Source organism: Ostrinia furnacalis, unplaced genomic scaffold (genome assembly GCF_004193835.3).
Source record: "Ostrinia furnacalis isolate ACB-3 unplaced genomic scaffold, ASM419383v2 OfSCF1862, whole genome shotgun sequence".
Lineage (NCBI taxonomy): Eukaryota > Metazoa > Arthropoda > Insecta > Lepidoptera > Crambidae > Ostrinia > Ostrinia furnacalis.
The window spans coordinates 1456482-1481235 of record NW_021132101.1 but is presented as its reverse complement, the minus strand read 5'-3'; the positions used below and the strand labels follow the sequence as shown (position 1 = coordinate 1481235).

Sequence of the window (24754 nt, the reverse complement as noted above, 5' to 3'; positions counted from 1 at the left end):
CATTCACAGTTAAATACGAGTGATTTATTTCGATATATTTTACTTGTTTAAGAAACTGTCGTTCATTATACGCGCTAATTTCGGAATTGTTCCAAAATTATTTGCGGAACTTGTATAAGAAGTCGTTTCTACAAATAATGAAACTTTGAAAAACATTTGTACATAACTTGACACATGTCTGTGACCGAAAACAGAGTCAACAAGTACACTAGTAATAATTTTTCATGAAGAGTTAAAATATATAGAGTTGGTTATCCGAATAAAATAAAATAAAATAAATAAATAAATGTTAGTAAACGATCTTGAACCTTATTCCCACAGCTTAAGCCTCAGCCTGGACCCGTTAGCGTCGCCCAACGCGATCAACTGCGAGGACACCTTCCACACGGCGTCCTGCAGCTCGCCCAAGCCCTTCCCTGAGACCTCTGACCCAGCAACGCCCACTACTGTTGATGGGTCGCTCAGTACGGAGGATACGCCAGCTCCGCAGTTCAGGATCGGACCCGCGCCCGTGCCTGATGATAGCGATGACATGTCCAGCACTGAAGACTACCATAAGGTAAGGAATTTGTTAGTGCGATCTTCAACCTTATTCCCCCAGTTTAAGCCGTAAGTGTCGCCGAAGTAATTCCCTGACCCCGCCCACTCGCCGGCAACGCCCACTACTGTTGATGGGTCGCTCAGTACGGAGGATACGCCCGCGCCGCAGTTCAGGATCGGACCCGCGCCCGTGCCTGATGACAGTGACGATATGTCCAGCACTGAAGACTATCATAAAGTAAGGCTTTTGTTAGTGCGCGATCTTCAACCTTACTCCCACAGCTTTAAGACTGAACTTGCTGGCGTCGCCTGCGAGGACACCTTCCACACGGCGTCCTGCAGCTCTCCCAAGCCCTTCCCCGAGACCTCTGACCCAGCAACGCCCACTACTGTTGATGGGTCGCTCAGTACGGAGGATACGCCCGCTCCGCAGTTCAGGATCCCGCGCCCGTGCCTGATGATAGCGACGACATGTCCAGCACTGAAGACTATCATAAGGTAAGGTTTCTTAGTGAGCGATCTTCAACCTTACTCCCCGAGCATAAGCCTCATTCTAGATTCGCCTCGCTGTTCACTACCGTTGATGGGTCCCTCAGTACAGAAGATACGCCGGCTCCGCAGTTTAGGATCGGATATGTCCAGCACTGAAGACTATCATAAGGTAAGCGATCTTGAACCTTACTCCCATAGCTTAAGACTAAGCCTGGACTCGCTGGAGTCACTCTAAACCTCTTCTGACCCCGCCCACAAGTCGGATACCCCACCACCGTTGATGGGTCGCTCAGTACGGAAGATACACCCGCGCCGCAGTTCAGGATCGGACCCGCGCCCGTGCCTGATGACAGCGATGACATGTCCAGCACTGAAGACTAACGTAAGGTGAGCGATTTTCAACCTTACTCCCCCAGCATAAGCCTCATTCTGGACTCGCCTCGCTGGCCATGCCTACTACGGGCGAGGGGTTGCTTAGTATGGAGGATACGCTGGCACCACAGTTCAGGATCGGACCCGCGCCCGTGCCTGATGATAGCGACGACATGTCAAGCACTGAAGACTACCATAAGGTAAGGCTTTTGTTAGTGCGCGATATTCAACCTTACTCCCACAGTTTAACCAGGCCTGTTCATCTCCGCGAGTTTACATCGAAAACAAAATACGCACGATGGCCCACCTACAGGATACTATTCGACAAGGCCTCACATACGAGCGAACATTGACTCACGCACGCGTATTCTTGTGTATGATGGAAGAAAATAAAGAAAATGGTGTACTAAATACTGTGCAGTATTTAACTGCCTAAATAATAATAAAAACACAGAATGTACTTTTTTATGTTGCCTCAAGACACTGAGAGGTAAATAAGTAGTTTATATTATTCATGATAATTCATGCTAAATCATGTATTTCCTCCGCCATTTTCCGCAGTTTGGCACCTCACGTCACATGATTTTACCGAAGTCAGCCCTATAACTTCGGCGCAGTGTCGATCACCGACGTTTGTCAACAAAATGGTGCTTTACTCTTGAGACAGGCTAAATTACACCATATTGTTAATGACATTGAGCATAATTTTTTTTAAATACCTTCGCGAAGTAAAACTTCTGTACGTAGTACTTATTATTATTCTGTGGTTTAACGCTAAACCTGGTCGCGCTAGAATCGCCCATGTAATTCCCCGACCCCGCCCACTCGCTGGCTACGCCCACTATTGCCGTGGGGTCGCTTAGTACGGAAGATGGACTCGCGCCCGTGCCTGATGATAGGGATGACTTTTCCAACACTGAAGATTAGCATAATAAAGTAAGGCGTCCGTTAGTGAGCAATCTTCAACCTTATTCCCCCAGCTTTAAGTCTCTATTCGCTGGCGTCGTCTGAGCCGTACCTAATCCCGCCCATTTGCCGGCCACGCCCACAACCGCCAAACTGTCGCTTAGAGGTCATCTCTCTTAAAAGATCTAAATAATAATGTTTGATAATAACTGGTGTATTTTGTTCACAGCCTAGAATAGTAGAGGGACAGTCGTCGAGCTCAGTAGAAAGATCACCGGAAGAAAGACAGCAGAAGGCCAAATACAGAAGAAGGATTACAGGTACCGAACACCTCCTATATTCTTTTGATTTAATTTGTTGCGGGTTCCAAGACAGTTATTCCTGACCCTGAGTCTACTTTATCACAAGTCAGGTTTTTTTGGAAAGTTGTGAGAAAAAGTTCTGGAATGGGGGCCATGTATTGGCAAGCGCAGCGTGAGATGTCCACCCACAAGGTGTTAGCAGGAAGGCCTTGGATGCAGGCTGCTATTAATCGGCCAATCTAGAAATTATTAAAGGTCTATGTTCAGCAGTGGATGTTCTGTGGTTGAAATGACGATGAGAAAGAGAATGGTAGAAGATGGAATTAGTCCCAATAAACTATTTGACATCATCAATAAATTGACGTACTTTTTAAAAGTGTTCAAACGAGACTCCCATAGATTTTGTTTAGCAAGTGACGTCACTATTTTGTCAACTCAAACTACTTATTTAGATGGCAATACGTAGACGCGAGGTCCAAATGCTGCATGATTGGTTATTTTTGACATGACATTGACAGATATGTAAAAATCCACCAATCACGCAGCTGTCAGACCCCACATCCACGTCCCGCCATCTAGTGGATCTTTCATGCGCGAAAACGTTTTGAAGACCAGAATGAAGTGTCTTTAAAAAAAATCTAATTTCGAATTATTGGGGAATGGTGTCAAATAGTCTTATTTGCTTCTGGGGACCCGTTTAGCAGTACTAACTTGTCCGCAGGTGATTCCCTGCGCGGGCGGCGCCAGGTGACCGAGGCCGAAGCCCTGCGCGCCATGCAGCGGCTGTGCGCTCGCATCGCCAGCCAGAAGCTGCTCGTCATCTCCTCGCTCGAGAACGACTGCTCCAAGGAGGAGCTCAACCGACAAATCGCGGTAAGCCTGCTCAGTACAATGTCTGCTTTCTGCATAACCCAGGGGTCGACTGGCTGAGAATGCTTAAATAGCATTAAGTCCACCTTTTGTACTATTTTATTGTGCAATAAAGTTTTATAATAATATAATGTCGTATGAATTCTGTGACCACGCAAACAACACCGAATCCATTTGTCGTTTCAATATAAGTGACGCTCTACAATGTGCACATTCACGTATGCGGATCTGTGGGGCTGAGTGTGAGTATACATAAAAAAATGTATGAAAATTTTAGTTTTTGAGCGTTTCCCGCTAGGGGCGCTGTACAATCCGTCATTAAATATGGAAACTGACACTAGGCCCTCTGGTTTGTTTTAGCTTTTAAAATTGTTTGTTCAAAATGAAATGTACAGTACAGTCGATAGCACATCAGACTATAGATTTTTTACAAAATGGCACCCCCAATTAGTGAGCTGCCACACTGGCGGATTACAAGCGTTTTCAAAGCGGAAACGTTGCACGTCCGCGACGTGTATGCTGCGTCGGTTCCCCTTTTAAAACGCTTGTAATCAGCCAGTGTGGCAAGGCCCTCACTTAGTCTTTTCCTGTTTCAAAGTACGTAACGCTCTTAACAACTTTTTCTCAGGTCCTCCAAGAGCTCCAGAAGAAATACGTGCGTCTGGAGATGGCTTTGCAGTATTCCTTCTTCGACAGCCAAAGCCAGCGGCGGCCGATGATGGTCACGCCCATCCAGGAGACACCTTCGCTGACGCTGTCCGAGAGCGACATGCATGTGGCCACCGAGGCCGGCGAGGAGCCCCGCGCCAAGTAAGCACCAGACCATGACCATGACCATGACCCGGCCAGTGGCCTCATTCGCGTATTTTCTTCTTCTTCTTTTTTGATGATGTTGGCAATACACGTCGAGGTCGACTTGATTTGTGCCATTTTCAAGTATTTATGTGATACGAGTTACAAAATGAGATCAAGTAATGATATAATGAAGGATGATAGATGATACCCCTTCCCACCCTTTGAGTCTCAGTAAAGTTGTGGTGCTTTACTGATACTATGGACGACTTGAGAGAACCCGAAGAATCACGATGCACTGTTTTGCTTCACTTGCCCACACTCATGCACGTTCACGAACACTCAATGGTTAATAATCCACCATTATTACACATTAATAGTCGCCTAAACACGAATTTGAGGAAATAAAACAAAACCGCTAACATGACGCTTCAGATTCCCGCCAAGAAGTCTTCACGTATTTTGACAGTCAAGATCTCGCTGACGTTCAGAAGTCGTCGCATTGAAAAATAATTCTAAATCCGTATTCATCATCAACAGCCCTTTTCAGTTCACTGCTGGACTATGAGCCTCCTTCCACTACAGTGGAGGGTCTTGCCATAATCCCCACGCTTGGCAGGCGGGTTGGAGATCGCAGTTTCAAAGATTGATGTTTTTCAGAGAGCGCTGCTGCCTGTAGTCCCTAGGTCGCCTCTTACGACACCCGTGGGAAGAGTAGGGGTACAAACGTATTCTACTCTGCCGTCACCACACGGCTTAAAACTATTCACAAGGGTCATTTTGATAGAACGATTACTCAAGAGGATCGCAACTCAGCGATTTGTTGTCATTGCAGTTTTGTTACGTCGTCCCATTGAAAAACAGTTCTAAATCCGTATTCACAAGGGGCATTTTCGATAGAACGATTACTCGATAGGATCGCAACTCAGTGTTTTTTGTCGTTGAAGTTTTGTTACGTGAAGAAGGCTACAGGAGACGCCCTCTTCACGCTGTCAAACGCCCACAAGTAGGCAAAAGTCTTTCGCAAGCGCAGCCCAAAAAAAAAAGGTTTGACACCTACAGAGTGACCCTGGCACCATCTACGAAAACCTTTGCGTTTGGGAGCACATTTTGTAAATAAAAACTCATAAAAAACGGTCATCGTTTACGTCATAGTTTTGTTCGTAACCTCGTTGCCACGTGAAACAATCAGGCGTATCACACGGCTGAATACGTACGTATGCTAAGTGGCTGGGCACAGTGAAAATTATAATGAGTTTGAGTGTTACTTTGGTATCAGTTAATGACAAGATTTTCTTGGCAATGTTAATAATATTATGAATCAGGCATAGGTGTATCATATCACTAAATAAGTGGCTAACAATGCACCAGCTTTTCATTTCTAACACAGCGTGGTAAACACCGGCGTAATGTTTTCAGCCGGCGGCAGAAACCGGCGTCGGACGACAGCGACTGCCCGCCGGACGCGCTTCCGGAGAACGGACACATTTACGACCCGCTGCTCAATAGGTTGGTGTTGGTAACCTAAGGAGGCAGTTGGCACAATTAACTTAAAACTTCACAACCTATCTTTTCTAAAAAAAATACCCCAAAAATTCAAGTTAGGTATTGAAACGTCAATTTCGGTCATTGGATCTTCATTTATAAGTATAGCTCGCGCAACAAAAGTTGAGGCCATCAACAGAAGCAAAGATTTGTATCTGTATATGCAGCCTGACAAATTATTTCTGTTTCGCTTGCGGACATTAGCTAGAGCGAGCTAGCTAGTGTATTCAATATTAATTTGAACTTAAATGTGTAATGTGATGTTTGTGCTCTGTATTCGAAAGTTGCATTTTAGTGACGTGTTCGCCTCAACTTTCGTTGCGCGACCTATACGATGCTTAATCCTATACTATCACAACACTTCATCTTAATCCAGCATTACTAATGGTTAAATTATTCCCAGTTCAATGTAAATACCAGCGGCGCCCGCGACTTCGTACGCATGGATCCCATTTTACCCCCTTAGGGGTGGAGTTTCGTAACATCTTTCTTAGCGGATGTCTACGTCATAACACCTGCATGCCAAATTTCAGCCCAATCCGTCCAGTGGTTTGGGCTGTGCGTTGATAGATCACTACGAGTATGTCATTCAGTCAGGCAGTCACCTTTGAGTTATATGTAGTTTCAGATCATTCAATACAAATACTGTTTCTGTCTCCAGATTAAAAGAACAAGAACTAGAGGGGTCCGACAACGTGTCTACATCAAACGACGAGCTTCCAGCCAGCGGCGACAGCGACGTGTGGGACCCCTTACGCCGGGGGTCCTCTACGGAATTACACCGGGGGTCCTCCACGGAACTGCACCCAAGACCCCGCACTGAAGACCCCCCATTACCGGTTAGTATTCAGGATTTTGAATTTATTTTGAGCCTTCAAGCTCGTCGAATATAGATATAGCCCGACCAGGAACATAAAAACCGTCGCCATGTTGCGGAAAACTAATGGTACTAATTTCTTTTAATGGCAACAGTAACTGAAAACTTCATTGACGTGTCACCTTGCGTGTCAGTCTATTGCTGTCAAAGTGTAAACAAACTTTATTTTAAATGCGCGTAATTGATTTGGTGAATTAAATTGCTAAAATCTTTTTAGTCGTGAAAGAAAAGTGGTTCACAATGTGTTAAAGTATTTTTTCGAAGAGAAATACTAAGGGTTCGGACAATATTTTCATTGAATAATTTTTCCGACAAGGGTGTCAAATTGACTGACATCGTATAGTACAGTCCACTATAAAAATTAGCTGTTGTTGGTTTCAACTACCTATTTTAAAGTTTTTTGTCACTTTCTAAGTGTTGAATTTTATGGAATTGGGAAAGAAGTACCGAGTTTTAAGCGTTCATGAGCAGACATTGCAGTTGAATGTTCAAGTGCTGAATTTGATTATTGATGAATAATAAAATAAATCCTACTAGCTCGATTGACGTTTTCATTTAATTTATTTAAACCAGGTTACCTATAATAATATTTTTTCGTTAATTTATGAAAATATCAAATTAGCCCGTAATCCTGAATCCTGATACATAAAGTTAGCCTATTAATTTAACACAGGTACGACTGTACTCAGTGTTGCACTATCAAATGCAATTGACGCGCCTCTATGCCAGGGTTTTTATGTTCCTGGTCAGGCTATACAATAGATAAAATAATCAATTGTTACGCGTCATATACGACTGCTTGGGGATTGATGGGCTAGCATGATTTGGCTTCTAAATTCAGAGCGTTCTAAGTTTGTGTTTCTTTTGTTTCAGGATCCAACGATACAAATTGGTCTCATGCATCCGGTGGATTTCAGTAAGTCTTTTTATTTGTATTTTTGCCCGTTACCTTGCCTTCTGTTTTATTTGAGTAGTATTTACTGTGCTAAAGCCTAAGATATGTTTTTGTGATCTGAATTTGTTGATCGATTTTCATTTTTGGATCTACTGCCGCTCTTGAAAAGATGTAAATATAATTCATAGCGTAATTTAAAATGATACAAAATAGCCTGATGGGACGACATTGCGTATCAAAGTTCTACGACTGTAACAACCGAAATAAAACTTGGTGTGCACGCACGCCGATTGCGTGCAGGGATTGTGCCTATTCGAATTCGCGCGCTCAAGAAATCCCGCTAGCTTTCAGGCTCTAGTGCAGGGGTTCCCTAACTTATTTGAGACGCGTCCTCTTACGACAGAGAAAAATAAATCCGCGTACCCCATCCTCCAGTCCAGATTATTTATTAGTCGTATCGAGCTGTCTGAAAAGTATTCTCTTTGGGAACCCCTGCTCTAGTGCAGCGGTTCCCGAATGGTGGTCCGCGGAACCCTGGGGTTCCGTGAAAAGGCCGCAAGGGTTCCGTAAAAAATATTATCCCACGTTTCGTGACCGACGTTGTTCGCTCGCACCGACTTGTTTACGCACTTGGGAGAAGCAGGGCGTGCGGGCGGAGTATTACGATGGTTCCGCTAGGAAAAGTATAATCAATTAGGGTTGGCAAAAAAAAAATTGGGAAACCCTGCTCTAGAGTGCCAGGGCCTTATTGAAGACTTCTCCCCAGGCGAGGTGATAAGCGTGGCGGGCTGGGTGACGCGCGGCGCGGGCGCGGGCACGCACCACGAGTACGAGGTGCGCGTCACGCTGCCCGACTGCCGCTGGCTGCTGCTGCGCCGCTACCGCCGCTTCCGCGACCTCTACCTGTGCGCGCGCCGCCTCTACGGGCCCAAGGTACGCAGGGGACACGCCACGAGGCACCGTACCGCAGGGGACACGGCACGAGGCGCGCGTCACGCTGCCCGACTGCCGCTGGCTGCTGCTGCGCCGCTACCGCCGCTTCCGCGACCTCTACCTGTGCGCGCGCCGCCTCTACGGGCCCAAGGTACGCAGGGGACACGCCACGAGGCACCGTACCGCAGGGGACACGGCACGAGGCGCGCGTCACGCTGCCCGACTGCCGCTGGCTGCTGCTGCGCCGCTACCGCCGCTTCCGCGACCTCTACCTGTGCGCGCGCCGCCTCTACGGGCCCAAGGTACGCAGGGGACACGCCACGAGGCACCGTACCGCAGGGGACACGGCACGAGGCGCGCGTCACGCTGCCCGACTGCCGCTGGCTGCTGCTGCGCCGCTACCGCCGCTTCCGCGACCTCTACCTGTGCGCGCGCCGCCTCTACGGGCCCAAGGTACGCAGGGGACACGCCACGGGATACCTTGCAGCGCAGGGGACACGGTACGAGGTACTGTGCACCGCAGCGGACACAGCATAAGGTACTGTGCACTGTAGTGGACACGGTACGGAGTACTGTCCACCAAAGGGGACTCGTTGTTGGATTGTCGTAGTACTAGACAAATTACGTCAGACAAGGGAACACCCGTATACATTCGAAGGAGATATAGGTTTTGCTAGTTCGTAAAAAGTATCTCCATTTCTTGTTTTTGTTTATACTTTAACCCCTGTGCCAGACTGTCCCTTGTCCCAAAATTGGACACGCCCACACGGCATCGCAATCATAATTATAATCCAAAGCCTGGTCCGTGAGCACGTAGAATTTTGTCCAATGACCCCAAGCTACCCATCCTTATTGCTCGCGCGTAATTATATTACTGTCGCGACTGTGCGACGGGCGCCCGCAGTGAGTGTGCGAGCGCGACAGCAACATAATTACGCGCGAGCGATAAAGATGGGTAGCTTGGGGTCATTGGACAAAATTCTACGTGCTCACGGACCAGGCTTTAGACTAATCCCATGTGACCTTGTAGGTGGCGTCGATCCCGTTCCCGGCGCGGCAGCTGTGGTCGTCGGAGGCGGTGGCGCGCGCGCGGCGGCCGCAGCTGGAGCAGTTCCTGCGCCGCTTGCTCGGCGCCTGCGCGGCCGACGCGCGCTGCGTGCTGCACCGCGCGCCGCTCACCAAGGACTCGCTGCTCGCTTTCTCGCCCTTCTTCCGCAAGGTACGGCCACAGAATAATAATAAGTACTACGTACAGAAGTTTTACTACGCGAAGGTATTTAAAAAAATGTATGCTCAATGTCATTAACAATATGGTGTAATTTAGCCTGTCTCAAGAGTCAAGCACCATTTTGTTGACAAACGTCAGTGATCGGCACTGCGCCGAAGCTATAGGGCTGACTTCGGTAAAATGATGTGACGTGAGGTGCCAAACTGCGGAAAATGGCGGAGGAAATACATGATTTAGCATGAATTATCATGAATAATATTAACTACTTATTTACCTCTCAGTGTCTTGAAGCAACTTAAAAAAGTACATTCTGTGTTTTTATTATTATTTAGGCAGTTAAATACTGCACAGTATTTAGTACAGTAGTAGTAGAGTACAGTAGGAGTAGTAGTAGATTATGGCAAAACCCTCCACTATAGTGGAGGAGGCTCATAGTCCAGCAGTGGACTGTAAAGGGCTGTTGATGATGATGATGATTTAGTACACCATTTTCTTTATTTTCTTCCATCATACACAAGAATACGCGTGCGTGAGTCAATGTTCGCTCGTATGTGAGGCCTTGTCGAATAGTATCCTGTAGGTGGGCCATCGTGCGTGTTTTGTTTTCGATGTAAACTCGCGGATATGAACAGGCAAGGTACAGCCGGAGCGGTCCCTGCGCCGCGTGCACCGCGCGCCGCTCACCAAGGACTCGCTGCTCGCGTTCTCGCCCTTCTTCCGCAAGGTTCGTTCGTTCCTTCGTTTCAGCCGAAAGACGTTCGAAATTAAAAAAAAAGTCTACTTACTTATTTATTGCCATTAAGGCGGAACAAAGTTCGCCGGGTCAGCTAGTTAATAAATATTCGTTTCAGCCAAATGACGTCCACTGCTGGACAAAGGCCTCCCCCAAGGTTTTCCACAATGAACGGTCCTGCGCCGCTCGCATCCAGGTACCTCCCGCGACCTTCACCAGATCATCGGTCCACCTAGTGGGAGGCCTGCCCACGCTACGTCTTCCAGCTCGTGGTCGCCACTCAAGAACTTTCCTGCCCCAGCGGCCATCAGCTCTTCGAGCTATGTGCCCCGCCCACTGCCACTTGATTTTAGCGATTCTGCGGGCTATGTCAGTCACTCTGGTTCTCCTGCGGATCTCCTCATTTCTGATTCGATCACGCAGGGAAACTCCGAGCACAGCACGCTCCATCGCTCTTTGGGTGACCTTGAGCCTTCTTATGAGGCCCATAGTAAGCTTCCGCAAGGTACGGCCACAGAATAATAATAAGTACTACCAGGCCTGTTCATCTCCGCGAGTTTACATCGAAAACAAAACACGCACGATCACCTACAGGATACTATTCGACAAGGCCTCACATACGAGCGAACATTGACTCACGCACGCGTATTCTTGTGTATGATGGAAGAAAATAAAGAAAATGGTGTACTAAATACTGTGCAGTATTTAACTGCCTAAATAATAACAAAAACTAGTGTCCGACCGAATTTTCGGTTTCGGTTTCGTTTTCGGTTGAGTTTCGGCAAAAACACGAGTTTCGGTTTAGTTTCGTTTTCGGCGGCAAACTTGCCGAAACTACGACCGAAACCGAATGTGCATTCGGGAGTTTCCGCGCTGTTATCGGTTATGTTCGGCGCGTTGAATGAGTGAATGAATCCGATCAGAGCCAATGTCGTGATTCGCTCGCTTGTTTGTTTGCTGTTAGTTGTTTTGTTGTGGTGGCGAGTTTTGAATTTGGTAAGCTTTATCTCGTTTTATGTCGTTACTAGCTTTCCGCCCGCGGCTTCGCGCGCGTGTACCCCTGAACCCTATGTTTTTCCAAAAATTTAGCCTATGTTACTCGTGGATAATGTACCTTTCGAATGGTGAAATAATTTATAAAAACGGTCCAGTAGTTTTTGAGCCTATTCATTACAACCAAACAAACAAACAAACAAAGTTTTCCTCTTTATAATATTAGTGTAGATTACATAAGAGCGGGTAGTAAACATCAAAAAAAAATTCAATATGACTGATAAAAGTATAATCAAGTTTAATCTAACCTATAATTTTTTTTTAGGTTCGCAAATGCTATACGTAAACAAACATTAGTTACGTAGTTAGTAATGACTATAGTGCATTTCATGGTGATAATATTATGGATTCAGAGTTTCAAAGTTCATTTTAGTATTTATCACCAAGGTATCCAAGTGGCAAGTACAGTAGATACTAACTTACGTACTAGCAATTTTGTTTTGAGAAATTATTAAGGTAAAAGACCCACCCGACCATGGGACGGGTTTTTAAATGTCCTGAATATTGCGAGTAATTAAAAAAAATCTAGACTATAAATCCTTATTTTTCTTTTTTAATACATAATTTGATACCTTTTAGAGTAAAAGGGCGCTTTATAAGTTCAATTTTAATGCAATTTAAAGAGAAAACAATAAAGACTGACTGATTATAATAACGTTTTCTTTATTTTTCCCTCAAAATATGAGCCTTGTAAGGAAGTTTCGGTTTCGGTTTCGGCCGAAATAGACACCGTTGCCGAAATTCGTTTTCGGTTTCGGTTTCGGTCGTAAAACTAGTTTCGGTCGGACACTAACAAAAACACAGAATATACTTTTTTATGTTGCCTCAAGACACTGAGAGGTAAGTAAGTAGTTAATATTATTCATGATAATTCATGCTAAATCATGTATTTCCTCCGCTATTTTCCTCACGTCACATCATTTTACCGAAGTCAGCCCTATAGCTTCGGCGCAGTGCCGATCACTGACGTTTGTCAATAAAATGGTGCTTGACTCTTGAGACAGGCTAAATTACACCATATTGATAATGACATTGAGCATACATTTTTTAAATACCTTCGCGAAGCAAAACTTCTGTACGTAGTACTTATTTATACACACTGCTTCGTAAGCACTTCTCCAAAAAATATGCGCTCTCCGTTCTTCTTTTTTGCGAAATTTTTATTTCTAACTAGCGGCCGCCCGCGGCATCGTACGAGTGGATCCCGTTTTACTCCCTTAGGAGTTGAATTTGACAAATCTTGCCGTTAAAACCATCCATAGACTTCAAAGAACATTAAAAAAAATGAATTGGTAAAATTGGTGCAGGCGTTGTTGAGTTATGCGCTTACCAACACATTTTGCGATTCATTTTTATATGATTCAAACTCCGAACATAGCGCGCTCCAAAGGCTCAAGCCTTTAATTAGGCCTATAAACTTGCCATAATTCCAATGTGTAAGGATGAGAGTTCGGGAGCATAAAGTAAACAATTGACATAAATAGGAATCACCGTTAATTTATACACATACAAGTATTATTACTTGCTATAGTCTGGTCTGTGAGCACGTAGAATTTTGTTCAATCAAAATTAAAAAAAAAATCAAAATCAAAAATATTTATTCAGTTTAGACCACAAGTGGCACTTATGAACGTCAATAGAAAATAATAAAAAAAGAAAAGGTAGCCCTTATGGGGCACTTTACATGTCTCCTTATCTTTCGGGCCCTACCAGCGCTTCGAGACAAACAATGACCCCAAGCTACCCATCCTTATCGCTCGCGCGTAATTATGTTGCTATCGCGCTCGCACACTCACTGGGTGCCAGTCGCACAGTCGCGACAGCAATATAATTACGCGCGAGCGATAAGGATAGGTAGCTAGGGGTCATTGGACAAAATTCTACGTGCTCACGGACCGGGTTTTACACACATTATAACTGATATTGTTGTGGACAGGGCGTTTTCGAGAGCGGCAAGTGCGGCACGGGATGATGCCGCGCGGAGCTCGCCGCCGCCGCCGCGCACTTACTGGCCGCGCTGCTGGCCGCCGCGCGCGCGCTCGCCCGCTGCCTGGCGCTGCTGCTGCTGCTGCTGTATCTGCACGCGCGGCGCCGGTAGCTGTGTGTCGGCGCTGGTGGGCAACGGTTGCTGCTGGTGGAAGCTAGTGGTAGGTGTGGTTGCTGCTGGTGACTAGTGGAAGCTAGTGGTATGTGTGGTTGCTGCTGGTGACTAGTGGAAGCTAGTGGTTGCTGCTGGTGACTAGTGGAAGCTAGTGGTAGGTGTGGTTGCTACTGGTGACCAATGAAAGCTAGTGGTAGCCTGCTGCTCTACCTGCACGCACGGCGCCGGTAGCTGTGTGTCGGCGCTCGTGGACGCTGGTTACCAGTGGTAGGTGTGGTTGCTGCTGGTGACCAATGGAAGCTAGTGGTAGCCTGCTGCTCTACCTGCACGCACGGCGCCGGTAGCTGTGTGTCGGCGCTCGTGGACGCTGGTTACCAGTGGTAGGTGTGGTTGCTGCTGGTGACCAATGGAAGCTAGTGGTAGCCTGCTGCTCTACCTGCACGCACGGCGCCGGTAGCTGTGTGTCGGCGCTCGTGGACGCTGGTTACTAGTGGTGGGTGTGGTTGCTAATAGTTGCTGCTGGTGACCAATGGAAGCTAGCGGTTGCTGCTGGTGACTAGTGGAAAGTAGTGGATACGACTGGTAGCCAGTGGTATCCAATAGTAGTCACAGGAAGCCAATGGTGGCCACAGGCGGCCAGTGGTAGCGACTGGAAGCTAATCGTGGCCACTGGAAGCCAACGGTGGCCTCTGGAAGCCAATGGTGGCCACTGGAAGCCAATGGTAGCCAACGGAAGCCACCAATAGTAACGAATGGTAGCCACTGGTGACCAATGGAAGCTAGTGGTAAAACCATTAGAAAGCCAATGGTAGCTATCGGTAACCAACAGTAACCACTGGCAAGCCAATGGTACCCAACGGTAGCCACTGGTGACCAATGAAAGCCAATACTAGCCACTGGAAGCTACTACTAGCTACTGGTAGCCTGTAGTAACCGTTGTCAGCCACTGGTAGCCATCAGTAGCCACTGGCAGCAGCTAGGCGCCGCGCGGCCCTTGGGTGCGATACTTAGGTAACAGGGAATGTGACAGGCACCGCGTCCTGCGCTGAACTTTTACCCTGTGAAAACTATAGAGAAGCGACACCTGCTGGAAATATGACGAGGCACAATTGTTACTTGACCTTAGACGCCAGCGTCGACGTTTGTTTACCATCGCTTGGTCTTCTGCTGCTGCTGATTTATTTCGACGCAGTCAAAGCGACAGTAGTATGCTATAGTCTGGTCTGTGAGCACGTAGAATTTTGTCCAATGACCCCAAGCTACCATCTTTATCGCCCTCGCGTAATTATATTGCTATTGCGCTCGCACACTCACTGCGGGTGCCAGTCGCACAGTCGCGACAGCAATATAATTTCGCGCGAGCGATAAAGATAGGTAGCTAGGGGTCATTGAACAAAATTCTACGTGCTCACAGACCGGGCTTTATTACGCCGTGGAAACTATATTTTACGAAGCATCAACTGGGAAGGCCGATAGTGAAGACGGCCGGTTTCGAAATAGTTCGCGTTACTACCTTGTTGTAACTTTCTGTTGACCGCATGCGTATGGTCACGAGGAGTGGGTTTCAGGATTGTTCTTCAAACCCATCCTCCGATATTTTGCGTTCTCGCTTACTATACTGACGGACGTTTTGATTCACTTGACATTTTACACAATTGACATACCTTTTTACATTTGAATTATTCAGTTTTTTTTGTTTATGACATGTTTTTTGAAATGCTGGCATGAATCAATGTGTTAAACAGAGCGATATTATTGGATATTTGTGTCACATTTCTACAGAATAAAACTAAAGTTAAGACGGTGAATCGAAACTGTCCTCAAAGGCTAATACAGACGCGCTGCGTCACGGGCACTCGGACAAGGAAACTTAGCAATATTTCGTTTTATTTTACTTTAAGCTAGCGTTTCGTAAGCAATATACACGTCATCTGTAAACATTCCGGCTGGTTGTTATTTTTTGCCACTTATTTTTAATATTGCGGATGTATACATGCACGACTGACGGCACATCGAGGCAAATATACACTATGTACTTGCAATAAGAATGATATTACAACTAAAATGTATAATCTGATGTGTTTTACACCCGTGGGTGTTATCCCACATGCCCCAAATATCTCGTGGTAACATTGTATACGAAGTAAGTTTTAGTTTTTTATGGTTTCCGAGTAGTTGTAGTGTTCTGTCTGTATATGATGTGCAATTCGTAGGTTTAATTGAGTCTTCCTTGTGGCGCTCTTCGCTACTTCTTTCACTGCGCGTGAGTGAATTGTTCTGCTGCCGTATCGTAAAACGGTACAACTAACATTTTTATAAATCCTAAGGCTGGGTTGCACCAACTTACTTTAACAGTGACAAACGTCAAAAATATTTTTCGGTCAAAGGACATTGGGAACTTTAATATGAGAAAATGCCCCACGGCGGACAAAGATGAAACGTATTTTATTTCAAAGCTTTATACTTGTAGGTATATTCACTTAAAGCGCTATGTTGTGAGATATGGGAATTCTGAGATATGACGAGTCTAAGTTGAAAATATATTTGTCTAAAATGATTTGATATTTTTACATGTTATGTTGTTTGGCATTGCAGAGTAACCAATAAAAGTCAATAAAATAATATAAATAAATAAAAAATATAAATAAATTAATATAAATAAATAAAATATTATAAATACATACTTAAATTAATATTAGACAACATCTCATATATTACTCCAACCCAAAATAAGTAGCTAAGGCATTTGTGTTATGGAAATCGGGAACGACGAACCACAACACACCCAAACCAGAGACAATGTGAAAAGATCGTTTTCTATATTATCCCGGTCGGGAATCGAACCCGGGACCTCAGGATTGGCCCGGCACACCTTGAAAACCGGTGTGTGCGCCTCTCCGCTACGGAGGTCGTCAAAAATGTTACCTAAATGTAAAATAAAATAAAATATTAAAACTTCATTTTCTCAATATTCCCATATAAGAGAGAAAAAATAATGCACGGAAATTCATTGGATATTAGTATGTATCATCTGTGATAGGTTTCGTTTGTGTCCGCTACTTTTCGAAAAGTGGGGCAAAAAGTTCCCAATGTCATTTAGGTTGTGCAACTCAGCCTAAGTGTTGAATTTGTAACGTCAAAGTAAATGGTTCCCTAAGCTAGAAATACACCGTAAGAATGTTATGGAAACATATATTAAAAAAAAGTCTCGAAAAACCTTGGTTTTACAAATTATTTAGTTGTTCCCTTTTACGTTAAGGCGGCAATGTAGTCGACGCTTTGTCGAGTTAGTTTCGTGCAATCAGTTTTCAGTGAACACAGTGTCTTGTCATATCCTTTGACGCGAAACGTAATCAGAGGCCGTAGCGTGAACAAGACTGCTTCAGAAAACAAAAAATATTAAATTGTAAGTATGTACTTACAGTAAAATAACGTGTCTTATGATTTCAATACGATTACACAATAATGTTAGCCGTATTGTTAACATTCTTCAAACTATCAAATGATTTTGTTGTGAATTCACAAACAATCCAAATAATACATTTTAAAGCATCTAACAGGTTTATCCTTGTCTCTGCCCATACTGCGGCCTCTGTATACAGACTACAGCGTCTATGGATCGAAGTTATTGTATGTAACATGTAGTAAGCACCCAAAGTTTGAGTGTATATTTTTCACGTGGCGAGCTCCGATGATCGAACCCTCCGGGGTATTTAGTATAAGTAGGTAGTAAATAAAAGTAGTTAATCAGTTTTAAAACCCTTGTCACACTGGCAGCGGAGCGAACGCGTAAGAGGCGCGATATCGAGCTCATTTTTAACTAAGGCCTAACATTTGCGATCGTAATATTCAATATGAAGCTTTGATTACTCGACTGAACAGGCCTAATATGTTTCGAAGATGATCAACATTTGTAGATACCTCAACGCGTTCGCTACGCTCTGTGACATAGGATATTCGAGATACCGGGAGAGATATTTAGGTTACCCTAAAAAGGGTGCAGTGTTCGATTTGAACCGCGGGGGCAATCACATAGTGGTGCTCAATATACATAATGTGCCCTCCCGGAACGAACGCCCTTGTAGCTCAGACAGGGAAGCGAATGAGTGGCGATCCCAAACTACTTCATGTGTAGCTTCGTGTTCGCTTCGCTGCCTGTGTAGTGAGGGCTTTTTACTTGAACACGTATTTTGACATAAACGTTGTTAAGTCTGAATGTATAGAATAATAAATATCAATCATTATCGTCTGCTATAATTGTTATAGTATAAAAACTGCTTAATCAATAAATATGTAATAATTTAGATAAAAGTACAAAACTTGAATTTTACGAGATAACCTATTAAATCCTTGTTGATTTCAAATTCTTATTAAACGTGTCTTAACACTCGAAGTAATAAAATTAAATGTAATTGTATTTAATACCATCTCCCGGTACTCTGACGTCAAGATGGTGGTTAATAAATGTAAGATACCATGTGATACATCGCACACTATCACCTGCATATAGTTAGCGCCGCGATCTCAGTCTGCGACTTTGGTACTAACAGACATGGAGTTACAACAGTTTTCTTTGGCGCTACCATAAACGCTAAAATAAGTAAAAGAAAATTAGTTTAATTTAATTAAGTTTAATTAAATTTAATAAATTCTAGCGGCTAGACTCTAGCGCTTAAATTCTGGCATGACAATACATAGGAAATGACAATTAAATTAATTTTAATCATAATCATTATTTGTATTAGTATCAAGGTAGCGCCAATGTTAATGTTAGTAACCACATGTTTTAGCTTATTTAAATAGTATCACCTTAAACAAACGGTTTACTTGTACGACTATAAATATTTAATATTGAGGCGCTTTTGCATTCAAACTATTTTCTATAATAATTCTATAATAATTAATAAATAGTATATGAAATTTTTACACATTACCAAACCTTATTTACTAGAAACAAGCTATATTCTGTAGCCCATATCGTATTTTAAATGATCAGAAACTTCTTAGTGTGATCTTCAGACTTATCTACCCAAAGATTTATCATATACATAATATATCAAACATAAATATATGTACTTTCAAAATCAAATATACGAACTTAAGATCAAATAGGAGCATGTTTTGAAGTGGAATTTGTAGAATGTAATGAATTTGACATATATTATGAAATGCCTTTATGAAATTGTTTCAAATGTTAACATTACTATATCCTGCTCCTGAAGCAATATATTTTTGTATGACCTAATCCAAACGTGGCTTAATTCATTATAAGCCTTTTAATTATTGTAAATCATGTTTAGGCTCACTTGCAGCATCTAAAACTAGCTTGGTCTAGCTCTGGGTCATAAGATCATTGTTTAATTGGAGGTAATCTTTGAATCCAGATTTAGACTTGTATTTTGAGTTGCCGATCAAAACTCAAACTCAAGAATGGATTCAAGCCTCGAAGTGATTGTCCTGGATCTATTCTTGAGTTCTGAACTAGTTCTTGTGTGTGGAAGTGAGTCCTAAAGTTTCGTTTAAACATAAAAGACAGCTGTAGATGATACTCCTTTTTGTATATATGGTTGTGATTTCATTTGCACTGTTTCATTTCTATTATTGGCACAAATGCTAACTAACAATTATTTAGTGTTTATTTTTTTAACTCTGATTATATTTTAAGCGGCGACATCAAAATTTTGACATTACAGGGACTCTCCATCGTGAGATCGATTAGATTTAATTTTGAACATTTATTGACTTTTGTGCTAGATTGTATTAATTTATGTTTTATGTTTCGAATGGATATTATTAGGTTTAATCCACTATTATTGGGTTTAAGTAGGACTACTTTTTCGCAACTATAATTTAGTACACTCAGCGTCAAATATATGATGACACCCAAAGTCACCAACAAGTTGATAACACAACCTTATTCCGATTGTAACAAAGACGTGTTGCGAATTTTTGGCTACTTTGGGTGTCCGAACTATTTGGCGCTGACTGTACAGGCGACGGCACATCAAGATGCGGCCTCCTATGTAATCGTGATAGGTGCTATTTTCCAATGAAATGTAGTCTGATCATCTGATGTGCTGTTGACTAATACATATTGTGCTACAGCCACACACAGGACACATTCGTTGTCTGTCAATATTAAAACTTATATTGAACACAATTTAATATCAAAAATATAATCATTGGCTTTGTTTTGACCTTAGAAATTAAGCTTATTGCTCAAGTTAGAACTTTAACTAAATCAACGCGTAATGTAATTGCTATATGCGACAACATGACAGCCTTACACTTGCATAATATTAATATGTGTGGCAGTAGCATATATGAATGTGCTAATATTCGGTGTGTAATATAATCTCGCGACGCTACGCTCCTGTGAGCTTTCCGAGGCAAAGCCCTCAGCATGCGTACCGCGTCGCGGCTCGCGTCTTGTGCCGGCCTAAGCTTGCGGGCTTTAGCGTTTCATACACAACTATTGATGCCCTTCAAGAATAATACACAAATATTTTGTAAGAGACTCCTTTAACGACAGTTATTTTTGCACTTTTCTTCTTTTCGCCGCGCAGTCCTTAGTCGCAGGACCTTAGATATGCTTTATATTTTATGGCACCCGTTAATCTTACTGGATTTTAATAAAATGATAGTTTTGTTGTTCAATGTCTCTCTATGCAACGGACTGTAAGGCTAGGCGCAGACCACCGACTTAGTTGGCCGATAGTTGGGTCGGGCTGTTAATCAGTATGGATATGTATGAAAGTGCGCACATTACACCGATGGATTCTTAATACAAATTAGAACCGGTCCCAACTATCGGCTGACTAAAAGTTGGAGGTCTGCGCCTTGGCTAAATCTCTTTCAAAAGTAATATTACTTGATGGGCACCTGGTTTTGCTTTCTAATAATATTTGTCTAAGGAAATAATGTTATAATTCTCATCCTATGTTAGTATCTTTAGAAGTCATCTCACCTAAACTTCTATCATAAAAATATTTCTTTCTTTCAATAGTTTCTGTTACAAATATTATTGAGAATGCGTTTCGAGTATTGAAACTCAAGTAAGCGTTAGTCTGTAAGCAATTTATTAAGCGTATCTTCGATATTCGTTTACATGTTTTCATCACGTCAGTAAATCCGAGAGAGCTATCTGAAAGTTGATATCACAAATGACTATAAATTATATTTTCAATCCTATTATTGAGAAACAATATTAATTCTTTGATTAATAGGTGAACATAATTCATAATAAGAAATTTAATTCCGTGCAGAAATTCGACAATAAGCACCAAACCAAATAACCAGGAGAACGCGAATTACTAATAAGTCTTATAAAGAAAAACAACAAAAAAATAACGGCTTTAACCCAGTAGTGAACATGGCCTTGTAGATAGTTTCAAATTAATGAATTACTAGTTAGTTATTATTGAATCTTTCATTGTATTTTATTAATTGCTCCAATACAGGTGTTGGACTAATTATTTTAAGTGTCGAGTAAAAGATATCGGACATAATAAGTGCTCTATATCAAAAACATTTTAATGGAAAAGCGGTTATATTATTTTTTAGTACAAATTTATTATTATTATCTCTGAAGTCTGATTTTTCGTTATTTATTAGGCACAAACAAATAGCAATCTCTTTCGAAAACCTTATTTACATAATCCACATGAATTTTGTTTGTGGCCTTTATTTTCTTGAATATATTTTTAAATTACTATATACATATAGTATCTACTTTATCTTTTCTATATAGAAATGATATCTATGTATAGTTTTGTACATATAAAATATCTATTTTTCAAACGCAAACTGTAGGTATTTAAACACCAAATCATTATTAAGTATAAGTAATGAATAAATTAAAATGTAAATGATTATTTATTTTATTGTAATAGAAACGGAGAATTTATTGTAGTTTAAAATGTCCATTAAACGTAATGACGCCACATCACATGGCCTATACAAATAACTGCCCTCGTAGAATGTTATAAAAGATTATCAGCACTGCAGTGTTATCTATCATACTTATACAGATTCTACTTATGGAATGTTTTGCACTTTTGAGTATTCACAAATTGCGGATGCAATTCCGTTGTTTTAAAAGATGAAGAATGCAATATTATTTGTTGAAATATGTCATTAAAATAATTTGTGCTCATAACTGCAGCGCTGATTGCCTATACTTTTTCAAGTTACTGTAGGTGTATCAATTTTTATTTGTTTGTTAGACATAGCATAAACTCTGAAATGATGACATTGCTAGTTTAAACGATTCATAATGTGATTAATGTAATTCTTGTTATTCGAAGTATCGACGATTATTAGTGGAGGATTACTCTATCATACATATTTAAATAGAAATTACTATTTTTCAAAATTATTGTATACAGAATAATGTACTCTATCCGACTTATAATATTGTTATGCAGATTTAGTGCCAGCACTAAAGTCAATCGGTCATTATTTTATCCCATTGAAGGAAACTAATAACGATATTCTTTACTGCTGGCCATTTTTGCATGTAGAGATGTATAACTTTTACAATAATTCCTGTTAAGACATGATAATATTTAATGTCAATTCATTATTACAAAATCTATCTTAGATATCTATTTTGTCCGCGCTAGGATAGAGTAACCCTGTACCTTTATCAATATCTATATGGTAAATTGTTAAAAATGAATATTTTTAATGTAGCAAAGTGACGATTATCGTATTCGAGAGTTAATAAGATGTTAACCAGCATAATGTAACAAAGTAATAGTTTTGTTAAGGGAAACAATAATAAATGCAAGTGTTTTACAACAGTAGAGTTTTATTCTTACTATCTAGATGTATAAGTTCCAGATTAGACACAATTTTTAATAGTAATTTCCCATAAATTATACTGATATTATTAGTTTTGGTTTAGTAAATAAGTTGCCTGTTCATAGTTACTTTTTAAATATCACCTCAGGATGTCATCCAGATTAAAATTTGCATAGCATGAAAACTCATTTGCCAAATTGTTTCTGTGGTGTGGTTGAAAATTGCACAACTTTAAATCCAATAGTTTTTCTACGTTTTCCTTCATGATGGCACCTGTGCACACAACAATCTTCTCTTTGGATAGTAATTTGATGGTTTCCGAAGTTTTTGTTATGCATTCCTCTGAAAGGAACGGTGGGTCTGCCACAACTAAGTCGTAACTGTTTAAAACGTCTGGTGGTAACTTGTCTGGTGTGTTGTAGTCGTAGAAAATAAAGTCTGGTGCGTGAACTTCAAACCTTCTGTCGTATTCAAGCAGGGACACTGAAACATGAGAAATTAGAGATAAATTGTATGTTTGTAAAACTAACAGCCTGACAAGTATAATGTCTGCATGCATAGAATCTTGAATGCTGAAACTGACAAATCTCTACATACAAAGACATTATTATTTAATATATGTTCACAGTAAAGAAACTCACCTGTAGCTCTACTTCCAATTTGTCTCTTTACTGGCACAAAGAGGGTAGGACAAGAAATTAATGCCACCCTCCCTCCGTCTGATATTACTCGGTCTATAACCTTTACCAGGGCCTGAACTGTAGCCTCGTCATACCAAAACTGGCTTAGTTGCTGTGAAAGAAAAGATTATAGAGTTTAGTATTGATCAAACATTTTTTCTTTCTTTCTTTCTTTCTAAAACAAGATTATTAATGTCTGTCGCAACTGTCTCACTGTTACACCTCTATGAAATATTATTGAGTACACCTCTATGAGGGGTTACCTACGCCATATCGAATGACAAATGATCGAAAATCAAAATATCGAATACGTTTCATCGAACGATCAAAATATCGAATGCTCAAAATATCGAACGTTCAGAATATCGAACGATCAAAATATCGAAAGTCGATATAGACGTTTTTATTAAATTTCATCTTGCATCATTTCTTCAAGTTTATAAATTTTGAGAATAATGTCCGTGGGGACCTATTATAAGCCTAGCCTGTCCCAAAAAGGAAAGTTCAGAAATGATGCGTGATGAAATTTAATAAAAACGTCTATATCGACTTTCGATATTTTGATCGTTCGATATTTTGAGCATTCGATATTTTGATCGTTCGATGAAACGTATTCGATATTTTGATTTTCGATCATTGTCATTCGATATGGCGTAGGTAACCCCTCTATGAGTACATGTTTATATTTTTAATACTAATAGTGTTAGAAAAGTGTTATTACTTTTTTCCTAAACAAAATGTAATTTGAATAATAAAATAAGTAAGTAAAGCCAACCCAATTTTCATCAAATAACACATTCTCTTTTAGTTTGTCATCTGCCTCAAGTTTGGTAAATATTTCCTGCCGCTTCTGCTGCTCCGCATAGAACTCTTGAAGAGCTGCAAATGTATCGGCCGAGAGAGTCGGGACATCATCGTCATCCTCCATGTTACCTGAAAACAATACAAATAAATAATGACCTAAATGTAGGTATATTATCTTGAGAATTTATGATATTGATTAGGGGCCTGAATTTTTGACTGGAAAGTTAATAAGCTAATATTTAATGGAAAAGATAAGCTAAGATAAGATGTAATCTTACTGTGCAGATTTAAATAATTCTAGCTTTAATTTAATTCATGCTTCGTGAGTGCTGCAAATTAGTTTCTTTCGCAATTCATCCGTATAATAATATGCTTCCGCGAATGTGGAAGTAAACAACCGGCGCTGGTCCAGTTAGCGGCGCATTCATTTATGCAGGCAGTGCGTAATTAACACAGAACATTAGATTTTTATTATCTCATCGGTCTAAATTACAAAGATTACGCAAAAAGATCGCGGACGGCTGTTTTGAACCGCTGACAGTTAAAAATAGGTTAGTTTGCCTCCGTCTTTCGAGCACGCCAGTGGCCGCGAAAAATTACAAGCAAAGAAATGCGCTTACCGTGCATTCGATCGGGAGATGGTGACGAAAATGTGTGACGGCTGTTGGGTAAGATATTTATTTTCCTGTTTCTCTTATAATTTTAGTCTGGTTCACGATAAAATATGCAAAATATTGCAAAAATGCTTTCGCTTTTGTTTGACAAGTGAATTTTTGACGATAAAAATGACAGATGGCTGCATATTGACAGTATTTGACAGTGACAG

The 24754-nt window shown here is 41.6% G+C and overlaps 2 protein-coding genes across 3 annotated transcripts in view; one reads left to right on the top strand and one right to left on the bottom strand.

Annotated features, from left to right (window-relative positions):
- The window catches only part of Klp98A (kinesin-like protein 98A), a 35082-nt gene extending 21499 nt beyond the window's left edge, over positions 1 to 13583 (top strand). Inside the window, exons 17-26 of the mRNA XM_028306136.1 lie at positions 322 to 559; positions 2540 to 2630; positions 3334 to 3485; positions 4111 to 4292; positions 5694 to 5783; positions 6481 to 6658; positions 7570 to 7612; positions 8358 to 8977; positions 9555 to 9743; positions 13475 to 13583. Of these exons, the coding sequence (XP_028161937.1) occupies positions 322 to 559; positions 2540 to 2630; positions 3334 to 3485; positions 4111 to 4292; positions 5694 to 5783; positions 6481 to 6658; positions 7570 to 7612; positions 8358 to 8977; positions 9555 to 9743; positions 13475 to 13510 (1819 nt within the window). The 3' untranslated portion in view covers positions 13511 to 13583. The remainder of the gene's footprint in view (positions 1 to 321; positions 560 to 2539; positions 2631 to 3333; positions 3486 to 4110; positions 4293 to 5693; positions 5784 to 6480; positions 6659 to 7569; positions 7613 to 8357; positions 8978 to 9554; positions 9744 to 13474) is intronic.
- A 7004-nt stretch (positions 13584 to 20587) lies between these two features.
- LOC114353902 (EEF1A lysine methyltransferase 1) lies at positions 20588 to 24731 on the bottom strand. Of its 2 annotated transcripts, none has more exons than XM_028306050.1 (4): positions 24549 to 24731; positions 23900 to 24057; positions 23086 to 23236; positions 20588 to 22927 (listed from the first exon to the last, which is right to left on the bottom strand). In XM_028306050.1, the coding sequence occupies exons 1-4, from the start codon at positions 24553 to 24555 to the stop codon at positions 22584 to 22586; spliced, it is 660 nt and encodes a 219-aa protein (XP_028161851.1). In that variant the 5' UTR covers positions 24556 to 24731; the 3' UTR covers positions 20588 to 22583. The 2 variants fall into 2 exon arrangements, with proteins under 2 accessions (XP_028161851.1, XP_028161852.1); XM_028306051.1 differs by having other exon boundaries at positions 24207 to 24723.
- Between the last annotated feature and the right edge of the window lie 23 nt (positions 24732 to 24754).

Coding starts and splice junctions, on each gene's coding strand:
- LOC114353902 (XM_028306050.1), bottom strand. Junction 23,237..23,899: donor TGTTATTTGATGAAAATTGG/GTTGGCTTTACT, acceptor TTTCTTTCACAG/CAACTAAGCCAGTTTTGGTA. Junction 22,928..23,085: donor AATTGGAAGTAGAGCTACAG/GTGAGTTTCTTT, acceptor CTCATGTTTCAG/TGTCCCTGCTTGAATACGAC.